Below are 19,799 nucleotides of genomic sequence, written 5' to 3' on the forward strand. Positions count from 1 at the left end.
TGGTGTATCTTACAGACCACTGAATGCTGGAATCACTGTTAGGACACTCCATTAGTGTCATAGGACTGCTCACCTGGAACAGATTGCTGGTTCTTGTGTTTCCCATAGGACTTGCAGAAGATACTTAATGGAAAGGTGTTTTATCTCAGAACAGAAGTATCTGAAAACATTGATGTTTTAAGATAAGCATCCTGGAAGATGCTAAACAGAGAATAGCTTGTTTCAAACTACTGATATTTTCCTTGTCTGGGACGTGTATTTGTAAGCAGTATCACTAATCTTTCCAAATGTATCACTTCTTTTCCCTTGCTCTGTTCTCTAGCCAACTTCCAAAGACCAGGTACTGGCCATGCTTGAGAAAGCCAAAGCCAACATGCCAGCCAAACCAGCTCCTCCTGCTAAAGCATCTTCCAGAGTGGTAGGGGGAGCAGCTCCAGCCAAATTCCAACCTGCATCAGGTAACCTCTTTTTACGTTCTGGGAAGTGACTGAGAAAAGGGTGGTTTTGACGTGCGGGAGGAAGAAACTTACTTAGCAGGAGAGAAATTCAGCATAGTTAGGGTTACAAATAACTGTGTGATCTAGTGAGTTGTGTCTGCAGTTCTGGTCTACATTGGAAGCTGACTCAGCTGCAAGTAAGGAGGGTTTTTGCTTTCCACACAACCATCTGTCAGCTGCTCTTTGAAAATACCTGCTTGGTATTGAAGTTAAACCCCATGGATTAGAGGGGTGTATTTTTAGAAATACTAATCTGATTTTAACATAACATTTTTTAAAATGTTTTCACATTAATTTTTATCTGGACTATTTCCTCAGTATAGTTCACTGTGGAGCTACCAGAATGCTAATGCTGACGCAAAAGAGAGAGTAACAGGATTAGAGGACAAGTTGTATGCTAACACGGAATTTTAAGGAACTTCTTTTATGGGTCTAAAATCCCCAGACCTCTGTGTGATAAGCATATTGTATCCATGAACAGTTTTTCTTCTGTCCTAAGAATGGTAAACTGTGTAGACCTAAAATGGGCTTGTTGGTCGTTTGACATGGTCTACTGTTTCTCCAGCACTTGCTGAAGATTCGGGGTCCAGTACCATGGAATCCAAACCTGATCCCAAAAAAGCCAAAGCAGGAGGAGCCTCCTCTAAAGCTAAGGTATGTTGATTTCATTTTGTATAAAATCAGTTCTATGACATTAATAGCTGTTGTTTGTTAATGTATTATAGGTAGAAGGGTGTAGCCCTTGCTAGGGACTGCTTTTACTGAGGATCTTTATGCTTGTCTGAGGTCTGAAATTGAGGTGTTCCCATATCACTCACTTAGCCACTACTTTTGTTATTGCCTACTTGATTCTTAAAGTCTGTGTGGTCAAAAAATGCAGTCTTGTGAGCAGCTCCGTCCATGTTCTAGATGTGCTTGGCCTCCTTGATTTCATGCTGTTGAGAATTCATTCTTACCATTGCAATTCCAATGTTATACTTTGAACAGTAATTTTGAACCCATGTATCAAAAGAAATTCATCTCTCCTTTACAGTATGAAGGGTAAAATATTCTCAGTCACAAGTGCAAAAAGGGAAGGAAGATGCTTAAATGCATAATAATGATCTCAACTGACTAAATTCGAATTTGTGGTTAGGTTTACTGTTTTGTGTTACTGTAATTTTTTTGCTACTAACTTTAATGTTTTTCCTATGTGTATAACTAAAAAAAGCCCACAAATTGTTCTACAGTCCTGTTGCCTCCATTGTCTAAAGTAGTGCTGTAATGAGAACATTTGATGTAGGTTCACGGCAGGAATGAACGGAACAAACCTTGGAGGATGTTGTAGATTTCCCCAAGTCGATGTATTCTTCTCACAAAACTCTGATGCTAGAGTTAATGCCTTTGCTGTGAGCGCATTAAAAGGTTTGGAATGGTAACTCTATTAAGAATAAATAGCTGTCTAACAACAAAGCCTTTTCTGTGGCTTATTTACAGCAGTCAGATGTTAATAGCAGTATGTCCAAGGGCAATACCAGCCTGTCCAAAGCTAATACAAGCCTCAGCAAAGGCAGTACCAGTCTGACAAAGAGCAAATCTATGAAACAGGTACCACACTGGGTTTTAGGGATGCGTGTGGGTGACTAGCACACTGGTTGAGAGTGATGTGTTGTATTTCACAGGGTACTACTGCGCACACTGTCATGGGTATTGCTTCCACAGCAGCAGAGCACATACTTTTAAAACGCTAATCAACATTATCCTTCCAGCTTCTCTCTGGCTCTTGTACACATAGGCAGCATGAGGTTGGCTGGTATCTAATGCTTACAATTGCTAGGACCGAGACCTATACATGTCCTGTGTTGCCTGTTAATGCCTTGCTTTTTTCAGGGTGTACAGGGGAAGAAAGTGCTAAGCAAGCCGAATTTGAAGGAAGATGATGATAAATCGGGTCCTATTTTTATCATAGTTCCAAATGGGAAAGAACAGAGGATGAAAGATGAGAAAGGTCTGAAGGTGAGAAAAATCTGAATGTATGCACAAGTTTTGAAGGAGTCTAATTTTAATGCATTCTTTTCTTTTTTAATTTAGAATTAAACATGCTCGATTGATTATCTAGTTCTTTAGTTGACTTTCATGAGCCAATATCTGATTTACTGTGGTGTTTCTCTTCTGATTTCCAAATTTTGTGCATTTATATACTCTTATAAAAGCCAAAGGCCTTTTTACAACTTCCAAGAGATGGTCTTCAGTTGTGAAGTATCATCAAGTTTTTACCTGAAAACAGTCATCAGTTTCAGAGTTCTAGGATACGTTGTAAACACTTTAATTTTTGGACACCCTTGCTTATGAAGTTTGTCTTTTGTATGGAAATTCTGTTACTTAAAAACATGCATGTTATTTGTAACTTGCTAGTAAATAGGCCTATCTATAGCTTAAAACAACCACTGTAATTAAGTGATATTAATTAAGATAATGGCCTAAAGATAACCACTCCGTACAGAGAAAGTTTTTCACGTAAGCCAAGGTGAGCAAACACCACTGAATTTTTCCCATTACTTGTTGATAATGACAAGACTTTCAAAAACAGATTCTAAAGCAGAATTAAAAGGGATGCAATTTGCAGGTTCTTTCAGGAAGAAAAGGTATTGCTTGCTTTGAGTTCCAAATGCTGCCTTTTACAGGTGTTGAAGTGGAATTTCACTGCTCCCCGTGATGAATATGTTGAGCAGCTAAAAACTCAAATGTCCAGTTGTGTGGCCAAATGGCTACAGGATGAGATGTTTCATGCAGACTTTCAGCACCACAACAAAGCACTGGCTGTTATGATTGAGGTGAGTTTGGATCTGTGGTAGTAGATGTCGTTGTATAGAATTATTCTCTGCTATGAAAGGTTCTGCTTGAATTAAAATCAAATAGGAATTCTCTGAGGAGCCCAGATCATTGTTCTGTGAAGTTGAAACCTTAACATATATAGAAATAATTTTCAGAGGAATTATGAGGTTGGTGTTAATATTGTTTCTTGGGAGGAGGAAAAACCTCGCTGGAGACTTCTCTTAGAATTTCAGAAAGCTGTATAAGTTAAAAGTGAGTACTTATGATTCTAGGAATCAACCAATAAATGTAGACCATCTTATCAGGCATAGCTTTTCCTTCTCCATTCTTTTCTTGAACAGTGTGTTTCATTTTGCACGACCTCTTTTTTTTTTTTTTTGTTTCTTTCACTTCAAGCACTTGGACAGTGAAAAAGATGGAGTCATCAGCTGCCTGGATCTGATCTTAAAGTGGCTTACCCTGCGATTCTTTGATACTAACACGAGTGTTTTGATGAAAACACTTGAATACCTTAAATTGCTTCTCAATTTGCTGAGTCAAGAAGAGTATCACCTTACTGAAAATGAAGCATCCTCTTTCATCCCATATCTTATCCTAAAGGTACGGTTCATTGTACAAAAACTAACCTCATTTTTCATGAGGAATATAGCAGGATACCATCAAACACTGTAATATGTTCATTCCAAATATATTATGAATGACATTAAATCCAGTTGGTGGCTGGTCACAAGTGATGTTCCCCAGGGCTCAGTATTGGGGCCAGTTTTGTTTAATATCTTTATCAATGATCTGGACGAGGGGATCGAGTGCACCCTCGGTAAGTTTGCAGACGACACCAAGTTGGGTGGGAGTGTTGATCTGCTTGAGGGTAGGAAGGCTCTGCAGAGGGATCTGGACAGGTCGGGTCGATGGGATGAGGCCCAACTGTATGAGGTCCAACAATGCCAAGTGTTGGGTCCTGCACTTGGGGCACAACAACCCCATGCAACGCTACAGGCTTGGGGAAGGGTGGCTGGAAAGCTGCCTGGTGGAAAAGGACTTGGGGGTGTTGATCAATAGCCAGCTGAATATGAGCCAGCAGTGTGCCCAGGTGGCCAAGGTGGCCAACAGCATCCTGGCTTGTGTTGGAAATAGTGTGGCCAGCAGGACTAGGGAAGTGATAGTCCCCCTATACTTGGCACTGGTGAGACTACGCCTCAAATACTGTGTTCAGTTTTGGGCCCCTCACTACAAGAAATACATTGAGGTGCTGGAGTGAGTCCAAAGAAGGGCGATGAAGCTGGTGAAGGGTCTGGAGAACAAGTCTTATGAGGAGCAGCTGAGGGAACTGGATTTGTTTAGTCTGGAGAAAAGGAGGCTGAGGGGAGATCTTATCGCTCTCTACAAGTACCTGAAAGGAGGTTGTAGTGAGGTGGGTGTCAGTCTCTTCTCCTAGGTAAAAAGTGATGGGACGAGATGAAATGGCCTCTAGTTGTGCCAGGGGAGGTTTAGATTGGATATTAGGAAAAAAAAAAAAAGGGGTTATCAAGCAGTGGAACAGGCTCCCCAGGGAAGGAGTTGAGTCACCATCCCTGGAGGCATTTAAAAGACTTGGAGATGTGGTGCTTAGGGATGTGGTTTAGTGGTGGACTTGGCAGGGCTTCAGACGCCGGCCATAGCAGAAGGGGACGTGACCCCTGTGATTCCACCCGCTTTATACTGAGAATGACGTGTATGGGATGGAATACCTTGTTGGTCACTTTTGGGTCACCTGCCCTGTCTACTCCTCCCTGAAGGTGCGACCCCCCTGCGACTCTTCACTCGTAAGCAGTGAGGAATTTAGCAGTGACCTTGGTTTCTCTAAGGATAAGTACAGCAAGAGCCTTTCTGCGTAACATTCCTAGGAGTACCTCAGTGATAACTATAAACTTCGAGTGTTACCAGTCCTAGAAGCAGACACTGTCTGCAAAACATGCAGTTAGTTTCAGAAAGTGCAGTTACTTAGAAGAGACTTAGCTGAAAGTAAAAATCACCGAAAGGAAAATTGGTTCTGTTTTAGTCCAAACCAGGACAGATCTTAAGGGTCCTTTCCAACTGACATGATTCTATATTGCATATTTACCTTTAAAAGCCGTTTACCAAAAAAGGATTTTTACATTGAGAATAATTCTGGCTTTCCTAACATTATTTAGACTAATTGACAGTATCATGAGACTGTCTAAAATATTCTGTATTTTTTCCCCTCTTTAACTTTCCTGCTAGGTAGGAGAACCGAAAGATGTCATCCGCAAGGATGTACGTGCCATTCTGAACAGGATGTGTCTCATCTATCCAGCCAGCAAGATGTTCACTTTCATCATGGAGGGGACAAAATCCAAAAACTCAAAACAGCGTGCAGGTGGGAAATGGCATGATGAACTAGGCAATTGCAAAGTACTTGAAACTGCTTTGTTTTGCATCTTGAAAAACCCGGCATAATAATGTTTGGTGGAATGTGAGATTTGCCTATGTATAGCACTTTATGCAAATGCTTGTAAGTGTTTAAAGGATCAGATTTTTAAAGTAGTATCATCTTGCATTTTCCTTTTGGTGTCTTTGTGCCTTCCAAGGAGGAGCAATCTGTTAAATTGCTATCAGCATTAAGATTGAGTCTCCCTTGAGTAGGCTTGTTGTCTTAGTGAAATAGCATTGGGGAGAACAGTGACAATAGTATTGTCCAAGTGACTAAAGGAATCGGTTAATCTGATCAAGACTTTGGAAAGAAATGTCTCTACACTGTATGCCTGTCTCAATTTCTATAATAAAACTATTTGTGGTGTGGTGTTTGTAGTTCAAACAACTCCCTAGTCACCTTGAAAATATCTTATCCTGATACAACCAGGAAGTTAAATTATATACATAATATAGCATTGCAAGCTTATAACTGTCTAAACTACCTAGATGTGAAGTTAACTGTAACATTGCTCATATATATATATATATATTTATATATATATGGTAATGGAAAATATTTGACAGGTATAATGATGACTGACAGCTTTTAGATGCTTTCTGTGTGATGTAGTCTGAACCGTTAGTTTACTATTCATCCCATAAATCACCTGGAGTATATCTGTCATCAGCATTGTGACTGACACTTCTCTACAGTGAATGTTCAAGTTGTGCAAGCAACACAGAAATTGGGAGGGCTCTCTTTCCAGCAGCTTTAAACTTGAATGTGCACATGTTGTTTTCTTCCTTTAGAATGCCTGGAAGAGCTTGGATGTCTGGTTGAATCCTATGGCATGAATGTATGCCAGCCAACTCCAGGGAAAGCCTTAAAAGAAATGGCAACTCATATTGGTGATAGGGACAACACTGTGCGCAACGCTGCACTGAACACCATTGTGACTGTCTATAATGTCCATGGCGACCAAGTGTTCAAGCTGATTGGAAATGTGAGTGTAACTGCAAATAAGATTCCCTCTGCCTCCCTGCCCCCCTACCCCCCCCCCCCCAAAATCCTTCTACTTTTGTAGGGGACTAGCACTGTTTTGCTTGTGATTGGTCATGGTACATCTTGCTGTTGGTGTCGAGAGCATTTTGTAATGTTGAAAATAACTTGCTACACCATAGATCCTCTAAAAGTTAGTTGGTTAATTCCTGACTGTGGGATATGTAACCTGGGTGTTCATGAGTGAAAAACTAAATTGGAAGAAATAAGCAAAACACTGACTTCCATGGGAATTAAACTGTTTATAAAGAGTTACTTGCTTTATAGTCAACTGTATAGGTAGCACTTGTGATTTATAATGATATATGGATAACTTATTTGGCCAAAAAAGGCTAGTTGTTGGGGATCCATCAGGTACTCTTGGCTTTTTTTTTTATGCCCATCTCCACTAACTGCTTTGCCGTTGAAGTCTGGTGAGTTTGGTTTGTTTGCTTTACCTTATTGCACGCCAGTGCTTAAGGTCTGTGTCAGTGCTGTGTTGCTTTGTATTGCTACTGTTTTGTTCTCTGGAAATCATACTTAGCCATGTCATCTAAAATGCAGTAAAAGTTAAAGGTGGCAAAACTCAGTTTCCACTCTCCAGCAGTGGAAAGCTATTTCACTATGGTGTCTACAGTTACTGTGCATAACAGATTAAGTATACTGAATTCTAATCTAAATCAAGAGCTATTAGACTATTTTTTCCTGTTCTGTTCTCTGAATTTGTGGTCTTAGTAATGTTTCTAGAAGCATTTAAACTGATTGGAATATGATAGATATGTTAATGCCTGTACTAATTTTTTGTGTTGTGTTAACACGCCGTAGTGCATACAAGCTGTTGGAGGTATATTTTATGGAGTACAATGAGCAGGGAAGCAAGGCTGCCTTTTTTTTTTTTCTCTTTCCAACTTCCTGAAATGTTGAAATTTAGTGTGACTCATTTTCTCTGGTAACCATCTCCATGAGAATTAATATTGCTTTTTCATTAACTTTTTAGATTCTGGTCTTATTTTAACTGTTGTTCAGAGTGCCATCTGCCTTCTCCTCAGTGTTGCGTAATCCATTTGCTTTTGGGTTTTCAAGGTTAAGAAACGAACTACCATTCAGCCCCTTCTAACTATGGCTTTCTGAGCTTCAGTATGGTCCATCTGGTCCCAAAATGTATGGCTTTTCAGGAAGGTTTCCAAATCATAGGGATGCTGGAGAGTACTCCAGCAGTGTAAGTGGTATACCTCCTGTAGGTGACCAAGGTTTCTAAAACCCATACAGCGCAAATTGAGTGAAAGCATTGTGTGTTATAGCTTTCTGAGAAAGACATGAGCATGCTGGAGGAAAGAATAAAACGATCAGCCAAGAGACCATCTGCTGCTCCAGTGAGACAGGCAGAGGAGAAACCTCAGCGTACTCAAAACATCAGCGCTAATGCTAGCATGCTGCGGAAGGGACCAGCTGAGGACATGTCCTCCAAACTCAAGTATGTAATGATATGTTATGGTCTGTAGCCTCCATAGTGTATGTGCTAATATCATGTCTGGCAATGTTATTTTAGTTCTTGTATCATCATCCCTGCATGTTGTGAAAATTGGCCAAATAATATAAAACAAAATGTCTGACACTTTTTTTTTGTCTTGTCTGTCTTGAAATCTTTCTAAATGGTCTTGTGCCTTTTTTCACTGCTTCTCCATGGACAGAATTATGTATCGCACTTATAGGATGTAAGTACTGCCCACTAACTCCTTGGTAGCAAGGCTCTTGTATCTTTCCATTTCTATCCTAGTCATCCCTTCCTGAGGGTGACAAGTTTACAATGGCCAGTTCTAGGTGATTTACAGGTCTTTGACTTAAAGAAAAGAAAGAAACCAAAAATACAGGTTTCTGCCAATGTGACTATAGATGAAACTGCAGGCAGACATGGCACTTCCATGATAGGCAACTGTTAGAAATATTGGGAGAACTTCCTGTGTGTTACACTAAACTTGGTGTTGATTGGACCCTGTTCTTAACTTGTTAGGGCAGACGTACAGCACAGAACTGGATGAGCAAGTGTGAGTCGTAGAGCCTGGGGCAACAGTACCAGAAACAAAAAACTCAGAAACGCTGTTCCTTCCCACCTGCTCATTATCTTGGAATAAAACTCCCTGTTGAGAGCTATGTATTAGAACATTTCCTTGAAACATCTAATATGCAGCACAAGTCATGTGGGATGATGGGAGCCCTAGGTTCAGATGAGCTTGCAAGGTTGCTATGTACATATACATCCTAACTATCATTTAAAAAAAATCCACTCATGAACTTCAACGCTATATTCCATTAATGCTACTTTGAACTGTGCTAGATATATCTCAAAATGAACCAGTGCATACCTGTGACAGATGCAGGGAGTCTTGTGGTGGGTTATAAGAGAAACTAGGAAGGCAAGTAACTAGTAGCTGCTCTTCTGGCCTACAAAAGTTTGCTTTACTAATGGCTAGGGGAAAGGCAAAGGGGGTTGTTAGGGGGCTTGAATAAAATCAGAACTTTAAAACCTGTGCTATTCTATTATGAGAGCTTTAGGGCTACCAGTGGATGCTAGTGCTAGTACTCTTGCCTCTTGTGTATATATAATATACACATCTCTCCTGGTTTCTATAGCCAAAATCGCAACATGGGCAGTCACTCTGAGACAGCGCATACAGTTCCACGGGAATTTCAGCTGGATCTTGATGAAATTGAAAACGACAACGGTACTGTCAGATGTGAGATGCCAGCACTTGTACAGCACAAACTAGATGACATCTTTGAGCCAGTCTTGATTCCTGAACCCAAGTGAGTCTAGTTTTAACTCCTAAGTGAAACCAATAGGGCCACTGAAAAGCTATTTTGAGAAGCTGAATTGACCATGCTAGTTTCTACATTCAGACTTCTTTACACAAGAAGATGGTAGTGTCAGCTAATTTGAAGAGAGATGTCAAAGCAGTGGTCTGTTGTACTGTTCTGGAATCTGGAGAGCAGTTATTTCTAATGAAAAACCTGAGTTCTAATTAAGTGTTTTTATAGTAAAAGGATTGTTAGCTTGTAAATGTATCATCAGTCTTTACAGGTAGTACAATAGACATATTAAAAGGAACAGTTCCTTCCTTGAGTATCCTCTGTGAAGAATGAAATCCTTTTCCCTTGTCTCTAAACTGTCATTGAAATATAGCAGTTCAGTGTAAATTAGAGATATCTCTTCAAAGAGTAATGAATTCTGTTTTCTTCAACTCTTTAGAATCCGTGCTGTGTCCCCACACTTCGATGAAATGCACAGTAACACAGCTTCTACTATTAACTTCGTCATTTCCCAAGTAGCCAGTGGTGATATAAATACAAGCATTCAGGCTCTGGCACAGGTAAGCAAATTAAGGTAGCAACTAATCACACTGTTCTAAATTATTTGTTGGCGAGGGTGACGAGTTGCACTGTGGTGGAGCAATCACGTCAGGTGACGTAGGCTCTGCTCAGAATCTCCCTGATGACAAAACTAAGTGCACAGGGGCCATCTGACTCGCTTTAGCAATAGAAATTCCACTTGGATGATGTAGAATAGACCCTTAACATGGAAGCACTAAGAAAAAAAAAAAAAGTATCTCTGTTTTTGTCAAGTGTCTGTGCAGTTAAGCCAGTGAGACAAGACTTAAACTGTTTTACAGATGCTCAGCAAAAGAATTGTCTTGCCTGATAGCTTTTACATGTTTCTAGGGTGTCTTTAACTACTTCGAAGTATTTTATCCAGAAGATTTCCTAAAGCTGTTAATTCCAGAATCCATAATGCAGTATTTCGTGTTTTCATTTGTGTACAAGAGAGGATGGCAGTTCTTTAAAAGATCAATAATTGGTTGTATTGGGATTAGCAACAGAAGTTTGTGGCTACTGATTTCAGGTGAAAGCTTATAATACAAGTGCCTTGGCAAATGGATTGGTCAGGGCAAGATCTTTCCTATAGAAAAGTTTTTGAATTACAGTTACTTTGCACTGTTTGCATTTCATTAACTTGGGTGTTTTGTTTTTACATCTTAGATTGATGAGGTTCTCAGACAGGAAGACAAAGCAGAAGCTATGTCTGGCCACATTGACCAATTCCTAATAGCTACCTTTATGCAGCTTCGGCTAATCTACAATACGCACATGGCAGATGAGAAGCTGGACAAAGATGAGATAGTCAAACTTTACAGCTGTATTATTGGGAGCATGATCTCGGTAAGGCTTTGACCTAAAAGTTAAGGTGAAGAGCAAATAATTTCTGTGCAGAAGTTGCAGGAGAGTGGAATGTCTGTCCTGTATCTAGGTTAGCTTGCTATTGAGTCTTATTTATGAAGGTTTGTTGCTGATTGTCTGCTCACCACTGCACCTTTTGAGAAGCAGTGGGGATGAGAAATTGGGGAAGGGAAGAAGGTCTGTTTGTTGCTTCTACAGAATACAGCCATTCCAACACTTTTATTAAGCTCTGTTTTTAATATTCCTTACCCTTTGAGTGCTTAGTTGGTGGCCTAAGTATTTTCAGAAGTCACTGAGTAGAAATAACTTTCTTCCTTGTTGCATTTTTTCTTGTTTAACGCTGGGGGAGATAGAGAGATGTGAAATGGTTTGACAATGTAGTCTAGAGAAATCCCTATATTAAAGCATTGCATGCAGGGAAAACTTCTAATATTGTCTTCAATTTGTAGCTATTTCAGATAGAGAGTCTGGCTCGAGAGGCCTCCACTGGTGTGCTGAAGGACCTAATGCATGGTCTTATTACATTAATGCTGGATTCTCGGGTTGAAGACCTTGAGGAGGGTGAGCAGGTCATCCGATCAGTCAACCTCTTGGTGGTGAAAGTTCTGGAAAAGTCTGACCAGACCAACATCTTGAGGTATATAATGAAAATTGCACAATTACTGCTTCTCTTCACCTGTTCTTGTGTGTTCCTTGAATGGCTGAGTATGTTAGTCATTCTGTAAGCAAAGAATGATGTCTGTAGAATCATTCAGCTGGCTAATGAATTATCACTGATCATCAGTGGTGATCAGAATTTGACTGCACGATCTGCACAGCTGGAGGCAGTCTAAATGAGCCAGCTTAGTATGATCTATGTGCTTTGTAGTTCAGCAGACTGCCTCTTAAACCCTTGTTAACATAGAAAGAAAGAGTGAGCTGTTACACAACATGACATAAACTGCTGGACTAACCCCAGTCTCTGCTGTGGTATTCTGTGGGGAGCTGGCATCTTTTTTTGTGTGTAGCACTTCACCTGTGTAACTATTGTAAATGTATTCCTTCTAGCGCTCTGCTTGTTTTGCTCCAAGACAGTCTGCTAGCAACAGCCAGCTCTCCCAAGTTTTCAGAACTTGTCATGAAGGTGAGCCTGCAGTAGAGGTTTTGAACTTACTTGGTTTATCTGAATCAACTTAGCTGAAAGAACAGATATATTTAAAAAAAAAAATTGGTGACCATAACTTGAAATATTTCTTAAACTCTTATAATCTTATAATTAGATGTTACATATAATGAATTCATGTATGCCAGGAGGGAGCTTAATACCTGCTAATAGTTTACAGAAGTTGTGAATGCTAATACAAACTCCACATAGAGGTGTGTAGTCTGCTGATTCGCTTAGGCACAGCACTGTGCTATGGATTTGAACAGTCCCAGGCTCGAGCTGGCTTGTATTTTGTCATCTCTAAGGGTAGGCAGAGTGAATGTGCAAATGTCTGCATTTAAAGCACGAGTGTGATCTCTTATAATACAACACCCTTTTGTAACTGGCATGATTTAAACACAACTTAGGCATTTTCAATGAGACTAAACCTAAAGAACTCGCACTGTGTGGGTGTGTACATAGTGTATATGCGCTATGTGTTGAAACTTCTTCGTGCAAAGCATTCGGTCTGCTGTTATTGGTAGAGAAGTCAGCACTACTTTTATGCGTCAGCTCTGAAGGAGGATCTGGATACAGTACAGCTAGTTACAAAGAGAAAGTATGTACCAATGCAAATTTAGCTTGTGCAGGCAGACATGATGCATGTCTGTATGTGGTAGCAGAGTGAAGCAGCTCAATGACAGTTTTGTATAATCTCTCGTTATATAATTAAATGCTGCTTCCTTGAGTTGTCTTGCTTTAAGTCAGCCTCTTGTTCCAGTGTCTGTGGAGAATGGTGCGTCTTCTTCCGGAAACCATTAATAGCATCAATCTGGATCGGATTCTACTGGATATCCACATTTTCATGAAGGTCTTTCCCAAAGAGAAGCTGAAGCAATGTAAGAGTGAGTTTCCTATAAGGACACTGAAGACTCTGCTTCACACCCTGTGCAAGCTGAAAGGGCCCAAGGTCAGAGCAGTCACTAGTCATGTACTTTTAAAGTGGATGTTCATGCCGTCTCTAAAGCTTTTCCTTCTTTTTTTTAATCCCTTTTTTCCTCCTTTTAGATCTTAGATCATTTAACAATGATAGACAACAAAAATGAGTCTGAGCTGGAGGCTCACCTGTGTAGAGTAATGAAACACTCCATGGACCAGACTGGAAGCAAAGCTGATAAGGATACAGAAAAAGGGGCTTCTCGCTTAGTAAGTAATGTAAATATGTTGGTAGGGAGAGGGAATGTAAAGCAATTTATTTAAGAAACAAGCTTAATTTTGTGATTGTGGAATGTGAAGTAGTAATTGCCTTTCCATGCAACTAGTGTTGGAAATGCTCTTCTAGTTTCACTTTTACTTATGGCTGTTCTGGGAACTTGCAGTGTGTTTCTATTATTACCTAAACATTCTGTGCATGTCCCAGGATGAAGTGCTCTCCAGGACATTCAGGTGTGCAGCATAGGTTTTATGCTGCCTGATACTGCATTTGATCTACTAAAAGTTAACCATACCCAAAACAGGTTTTAAACACTGGCTTCTCAGAAGGAGTCCTACAGCTTGATGATGTCCTTACTCTCATTCCGGGTAAACAGTGGCTGTGTAAAACCCTAATCACTTCAAGGTTTTCTTCATCTTGGAAGCTCTGTATCCAGCTAGCGGGTCTGAGGGCACTGTGGGTTTGTCTAACTTCCCTTCATTTTTATTCACTTTGTTTTAAAGTCTCCTTTTACTTATTTATTTAGGAGGAGAAGGCTTCGAAGGCCAAAGTTAATGATATTTTGGCAGAAATATTTAAGAAGATTGGCTCCAAGGAGAACACTAAGGAGGTAAGTGCTCCCTTCCTGCAAGGAGGAGAGCATGATATATTAGAATGGTGTATGTAGCAGTGGTAATAATGCACAGGAACTCTTCCCTCCCAGGGTCTGGCAGAGCTGTATGAATACAAAAAGAAATATTCTGATGCAGACATTGAGCCCTTCCTGAAAAACTCCTCTCAGTTCTTCCAGAGCTATGTGGAAAGAGGCCTCCGGCTGATAGAAACAGAACGTGAGGGGAAAGGACGCATTGCTGCTTCTACAGGTACGTGTTATAGGAAAACTGATTCATTTATGAGAAGCAGAGATAGAAGGAGAGCAGTTACATGTCCCCTGATAGAAACTAATATTTGCAGATGTTTATGGATTTCCAAAGCAAGTCAACATATTTTCTTGGCGCTTGTGTTGCTTCATGAGACGCCATTTGCAGGGACTGTGCATTCTTTGTTTACAGAAAAAGATGTTATAAACATCATCACACTAAATGTAGAAAACATCTGAAAGGCTTGGTAAACAAGTGGTTCTAACTTGTATCCTGTAGTGTGGGTTGAACATTAGCCTGTGCTTCATGTGTCTGGTATCAAGAATTGTTTCTGCAAAGTATACAGCTGGTTTATAATAGCAGCAGCTGTCAGGTTCTCCTTTTGCCTTTTGGTTACTAAAATGGTACAGGAGGTTTTTTTGATAGAGTATTGTTTACTGTGGAATTGAAAAGTTTATTTAAGATATAACTTGAACTGTTTCTATAGAAGTCTCTGTGATGACCTCTTTCCAATAAATCAGCTTTTTAATTGGATAAATTACTGTAAAACACTTTGTTAGTGAGTCTTTTCATTGCCGATAAGCACAAATGAGTATTTAATGCAATATTAGGGAGGGAATATGACAAATGATTAGCTGACAGTAAAAACTGATACACAGTCTGGCAAAACTACCTTTAACTTTCACTTCTTTCACATTTCACAGTGTCCTGTGAGACTTTAGCCTTTTCTCCTACTACTGTTCCTTCTCCTATCTTTGTATTGTAAATTACTTTAGGGAGACAATGTAAGTTTCTTTCAGAACTTCCTAAATGTGTCTGACAGGACAGAAAATTCTGCCTTTCATCCCAGAAGTCTGTACAACCAAGAAACCTTCGTTCAACAGTTAGAGATTTCAAATCAGAATTTACATGCCCCAATTTTGCCTTTTTTTTTTTTTCCCCCCTCCCTAACGATAATAGTTTGATATAATAAAGGATATTGTTCCATCTTGCAACTGTGCTTTATTTAGACTGCAGTATAAATGCTTAACCTTAATTCTCCTTTTCTCTGTTTTAAATACCCTTGCAGGAAATTAGTGAAAACAAATCCCTGTCCACACTAAGTCTTAGAACTTGCCATTCATTTCAAAATGGAAAGGCTTTTTCATAATGTGAAATCCTTTCCTAGTCTTTTGGTAGGGAAGCTTTAAAAACCTTGCTACATGCCTTCCAGAAATCACTATTTCAGATTGTATTGGAAGAAGCAGCAGCTTTAAGTTACCCGAAGGAGAGGTAAAGAGGGGTTAGAGTCAGTGGTAAAGTCTGCCCAGAAGTACTGCTAAATTTAGAAAAAGACAGAAGACTCCGCAAATTTCCCATCCTGCCAGTTGCTGAGTTCTCTCTATTGGACACCATGGTTACTGCTGATCCAAATCAGTGTCGTCTTCTCCCCGCCACTGTCGTCTTCAGCTGTCAGCCTCAGCACAACTTCTGGAGCTGCTCTGCTGCCACTTCTTAAATGTCTTGGTTTCTTTTCTGGGTTTTCAGTTACCACTCTTGCAAGGAAACGAAAGGGCCGATATGCCTATACCGGCAAATGCAAATAGCTTGGTAGTTTATGGGGTGGTTGATTCTTCATCCGTTGCATCTTATTTAAAGGAACTGATGAAGAGGCTTACACTTAATGTTTTTATTCTTTTTTTTCTTTTTTTTTTTTTTACTTTTTTCCTCTCCCCCCTTCCCCTCATCCTCCAGGAATTTCTCCTCAGGTGGAAGGAACGTGTGTTCCTGCTTCTACCCACACTGTATCTTCATCTATAGGAAACACAAATGGGGAGGAAGTGGGGCCTTCAGTTTACTTGGAAAGATTAAAAATCCTCAGGCAGCGTTGTGGCCTTGACAACGCAAAGGTATTGTACTTGGCAACACTTGTACATCCCCAGGGAAGATGCTTCATTTGCACTTTAAGAATTCAAATGATATTTTTTTTCTGTGCCAAAGGCAGATTCTAATGAGAATTGATGATCTTTTGTTATACTTCGTGTCCTAGCTGTTCACTGCATGTCACCATGCCTCGTATAAACAGCTTAAACTCATTACTTGGCCAAGTAGGCTTGTGTTTCAGTCCACTTTATTTGCAACACTGGTGTACATGCAGGTTGTTTCTGCAGCCCTGTAGTTTGTTATCTTCCCTTGCCTTGTAGTCGAGTTTCAGAAAGGTTCAAATAACTTAACTACTGTTCTCTAAAGGCTAAAGTATATTGACCACTGTTTGAGTTGAATGATGTGTAAATTCTAGATCTTTCTGCTCTGAAACAACCTTAAGAGCTGAATGAAGTTTTTGTTTATTTTTGGTGTATGAATACTGGGGCACAGAAATGCTGAATGAGCTTAGTATTGGAAACCTGTGGACCAAAATTTCTAACAGTTTGGTGATCTGTGTGTTAGGAATCTAGTGCTGACGACTGAAGTTTGCACTCAGCCACATGAGAAGTGGTGTTTGCTCTAGGAATAGTCATTCAGGCACATCACTGTTTTAACCTTTAACACAAGCTTGTGTTATCAGCTCACAGCTCTGAGAAGGGGAAATGTTTCCTACATGATAGTAACAAGGTAATTAACGCAGATGGAAGTATCAATTGGTAAAAGAACAGTGAATTGACATTGTAAGTCTTTGGCAGGGTGCATCTTGCCAGTCAATCCAAGTTTTCTATTCTCATTTCTCCAGAAAACTCATTGGCTGTTGATGCTGCATGTAGGCATGGACTTTCCTCTTGTGGTGTTAGAATTCAAGCTGTTCAAGACTGCAGCAGGCTATCTCAGTAAAACACTGGTCTGCTGTGAATTTTTGATCTTTAAAGGCTGTAGTTCCTTTGTGTCCCTACTGACATCAAGCTAAACATGAACTACTGACATTATAGGAATTGAGTATTGTCGTTAGCTTTGTGTGGTTCTGACTTTGATGGCAACTGACTTTATCACTCCAGATCACTCATGTTGTACTGCTCCTTCCCTTTCCTCTGTTTTTTGTATTTCTTGTGAAGGTGAAAAGCCATTCCTTATGGTTTGTATTTCTTAGATGGTGTTTGCCACTATCTGTCATAACACTTCACTTTCCTCCCCTGTAGCAGGAAGACAGACCACCTCTGACATCTCTGCTCTCTAAACCAGCAGTCCCTACAGTTGCATCCTCTACAGATATGCTTCACAGTAAGCTCTCCCAGCTCCGTGAGTCACGGGAGCAGTACCAACATCTGGACCTGGACTCCAATCAGACTCATTCTTCTGGCATTGGAACTACCCTGGCTTCACCCTCTTCTGCAGCAGCTAATATTGATGACTTGAAAAAAAGATTGGAGAGAATAAAAAGCAGTCGCAAATAGAGATGCGAGAGAGACAGCGTCACTGTTGCTTGGGCTGTCTTCAGCTTTAGTTTACTAAACTAGAAGTCTTCGTAGTTAAATGGCCTCATTTAGGCCTAATGTATACAAACTGGTTTATGTATAATACAGTGGATTTTGGGGGGTTGAGTCATTGTGGCACAAGTACTTGTACATACTCTGCTTCTCAGTGAGCATCTCTTTGACAATAGAAGGCTGTCTGTGTATTAGTTTTAGTGTACAGACCTGTAAACAACCATCCTCTTGCTCAGACTAGTTTCTCATAACTTGTTTTTTTATTTGTAAAATTGTCTTTAAGATCTTTTCCTGGTTCTTAACTCTTAGAAGATCTTTAGTGATTTCACTTTTAATTTTGTGAATTCTTCTCCATGTAATCCTTGAACTGTTGATTCTGTATGGACACATGGCATGAAGTAACTAATTTAAGTGTCTTTTGTAAATAAAGTTTGCATTAACTATACCAGCCTCTGTAGGAACAGCAGCGACTGCTGGTTAGAGAAGTCACTCTCTATTCCTGAATGTTAGTGACTGGGCAGCTAGAAACTGAAGTAAGCTATTCTTGACATGAACCTTGGGGTCTGGATATATTATAAGGAAGATGAGTGAATATATGCTATTTGTGGGTGCAATCCTGAGACTTTGCACTCTTCCTTCTGTGAGCAGTAGTGCATTTTTCATATAGTTGCGTTTTTTGTTTTGGAATATGTTTCTGTAACTTGAGAGTAAGTTGAGAATATTTAGTTTGCTGAAATGCTTATTTTAAATTATCTAGTCCTTGTGATGCCTCTACCCAGATGGAGCATAGTCCCATCTGTGTACAAATGCTTTCTCTGAGGGAACCTGCTGCTGTTATGGAATGGATTAGCAGTGATGTACAGTCAGTGGACTCATTTATCCTGAACTCATTTGGTTAAGCGGTCTTTCTCATGCAGTTTTCAAGTGGAGGTAGACCTCACCACTCCCATTCTTTTTGCTCTTAACATCTGTTGTCAGTAAACTCTACTATTTTGTATAACTAAGACAACTGGTAGTGCTAGTCTGAAAGCTGTAGCCACTGCTTTTTTTGTAAGTGTCTTCTGATTAGCCTTTTTCAGAAGCAACAAGTATGAAGATTAAGACATATACTGTGTAGCCTTTCTAGCCCTTTCATCTCTAGGGAGGTGATGTGTTTCTACCTTACTACTGCAGTTCCATGTGAGAGCTGCTTGTGAAGCATAAATTGCACATCTTTTCCATAGCTAGAACAGAGTTATTGAAGAGTTGGACAGGCAGGCTTAAAACAGCACACTTCTGCTCTAGATTTTAATCTGTTCCATGTAACTGCTTCTTTTGTTGTTTGCTCTGTGGACCAGCAGTCTCTGCATTAAGGCCGTTACTGAAACTGTTTTGCCTGATTACAGTAAAAATGTGGCTTTAAATTAGTACCTGTACAGCAGATCTATGCCAGAGCTGCTGCAAATAGCTGAAATCTTTCTTTTACAGGACCCCCAGGATGGGGTTGCAGTTGACATAATACTGCTTGGTGCTTATGGTGAGATATTACACTGTGATAGCAGGTGACTTGTGAGCGTTCTCCATCCTGTGTTAATTGACATGATGCCATTCATTGCTCCACCACCTCGATTTAGTAGTGCTTTAGTAGTTGCAGTCTCCTCCTAACCTGAAGTGGGCATGCACTTTCTTGTGGAACAGAGCTGTATGACAAGTGGAGGTTTGGCCCTTATTGGTAAGCACTGAGGTTTTGCACACTTAAACTGGGGCTGTTTGTGAATAGTTTGTGTGGGCTGGCACTAGAGTTCCTGCCACTACCTCTCAATTACTGGCTGCTTTTTTGAAACTTACTGACATTTAAATTAATCCATATGTTCCTTTACCATGTCCAGCAGATGTTCTGAAGAGCTCTTTGTTAATTAGCTCAGGATGTTAAAACAGCAATGCCTGCAAACCTGCATACATCTATTTTAAATTTGAAGCAGAATTGGAAGTGAAGTACAGGAATAATTGAGTAGCAGAAGATATAGTTGCTTACTATGAATGAGTTTTTGCCCTTTGTCTCTGTAGTGTTTGGCTGGACTCAATATCCTGGGAGTTCTGAACTAAAACTTGTGCACATAAATTAATAAAGCCTAATCTTTAGCCCAGACAATATTTAAATAACATTAAACTGAATTTTAAAAATTATTCCTCTGTATTGTTTTGTAACAAGTCAGTATTAACAGTGACTTACT

General features: G+C 40.0%; 1 protein-coding gene and 1 non-coding gene across 2 annotated transcripts in view; both read left to right on the top strand.

Moving 5' to 3' along the window:
• The window catches only part of CKAP5 (cytoskeleton associated protein 5), a 54,873-nt gene extending 35,121 nt beyond the window's left edge, over positions 1 to 19,752 (top strand). The window contains exons 26-44 of the mRNA XM_068398623.1: positions 323 to 458; positions 1,063 to 1,151; positions 2,367 to 2,492; positions 3,161 to 3,310; positions 3,708 to 3,911; positions 5,553 to 5,688; positions 6,534 to 6,727; positions 8,064 to 8,236; positions 9,394 to 9,567; positions 10,010 to 10,130; positions 10,798 to 10,977; positions 11,445 to 11,632; positions 12,043 to 12,118; positions 12,900 to 13,088; positions 13,187 to 13,324; positions 13,858 to 13,941; positions 14,035 to 14,194; positions 15,926 to 16,080; positions 17,299 to 19,752. Of these exons, the coding sequence (XP_068254724.1) occupies positions 323 to 458; positions 1,063 to 1,151; positions 2,367 to 2,492; positions 3,161 to 3,310; positions 3,708 to 3,911; positions 5,553 to 5,688; positions 6,534 to 6,727; positions 8,064 to 8,236; positions 9,394 to 9,567; positions 10,010 to 10,130; positions 10,798 to 10,977; positions 11,445 to 11,632; positions 12,043 to 12,118; positions 12,900 to 13,088; positions 13,187 to 13,324; positions 13,858 to 13,941; positions 14,035 to 14,194; positions 15,926 to 16,080; positions 17,299 to 17,553 (2,928 nt within the window). The 3' untranslated portion in view covers positions 17,554 to 19,752. The remainder of the gene's footprint in view (positions 1 to 322; positions 459 to 1,062; positions 1,152 to 2,366; positions 2,493 to 3,160; positions 3,311 to 3,707; positions 3,912 to 5,552; positions 5,689 to 6,533; positions 6,728 to 8,063; positions 8,237 to 9,393; positions 9,568 to 10,009; positions 10,131 to 10,797; positions 10,978 to 11,444; positions 11,633 to 12,042; positions 12,119 to 12,899; positions 13,089 to 13,186; positions 13,325 to 13,857; positions 13,942 to 14,034; positions 14,195 to 15,925; positions 16,081 to 17,298) is intronic.
• Positions 10,180 to 10,290, top strand: LOC137663266 (small nucleolar RNA SNORD67). The gene has a single exon (XR_011048166.1). It is a non-coding gene; the product is annotated as a small nucleolar RNA SNORD67 (small nucleolar RNA).
• Positions 19,753 to 19,799: the final 47 nt, after the last annotated feature.

The sequence above is a fragment of the Nyctibius grandis genome, chromosome 4 (assembly GCF_013368605.1).
Source record: "Nyctibius grandis isolate bNycGra1 chromosome 4, bNycGra1.pri, whole genome shotgun sequence".
Classification (NCBI taxonomy): Eukaryota; Metazoa; Chordata; class Aves; order Nyctibiiformes; family Nyctibiidae; genus Nyctibius; species Nyctibius grandis.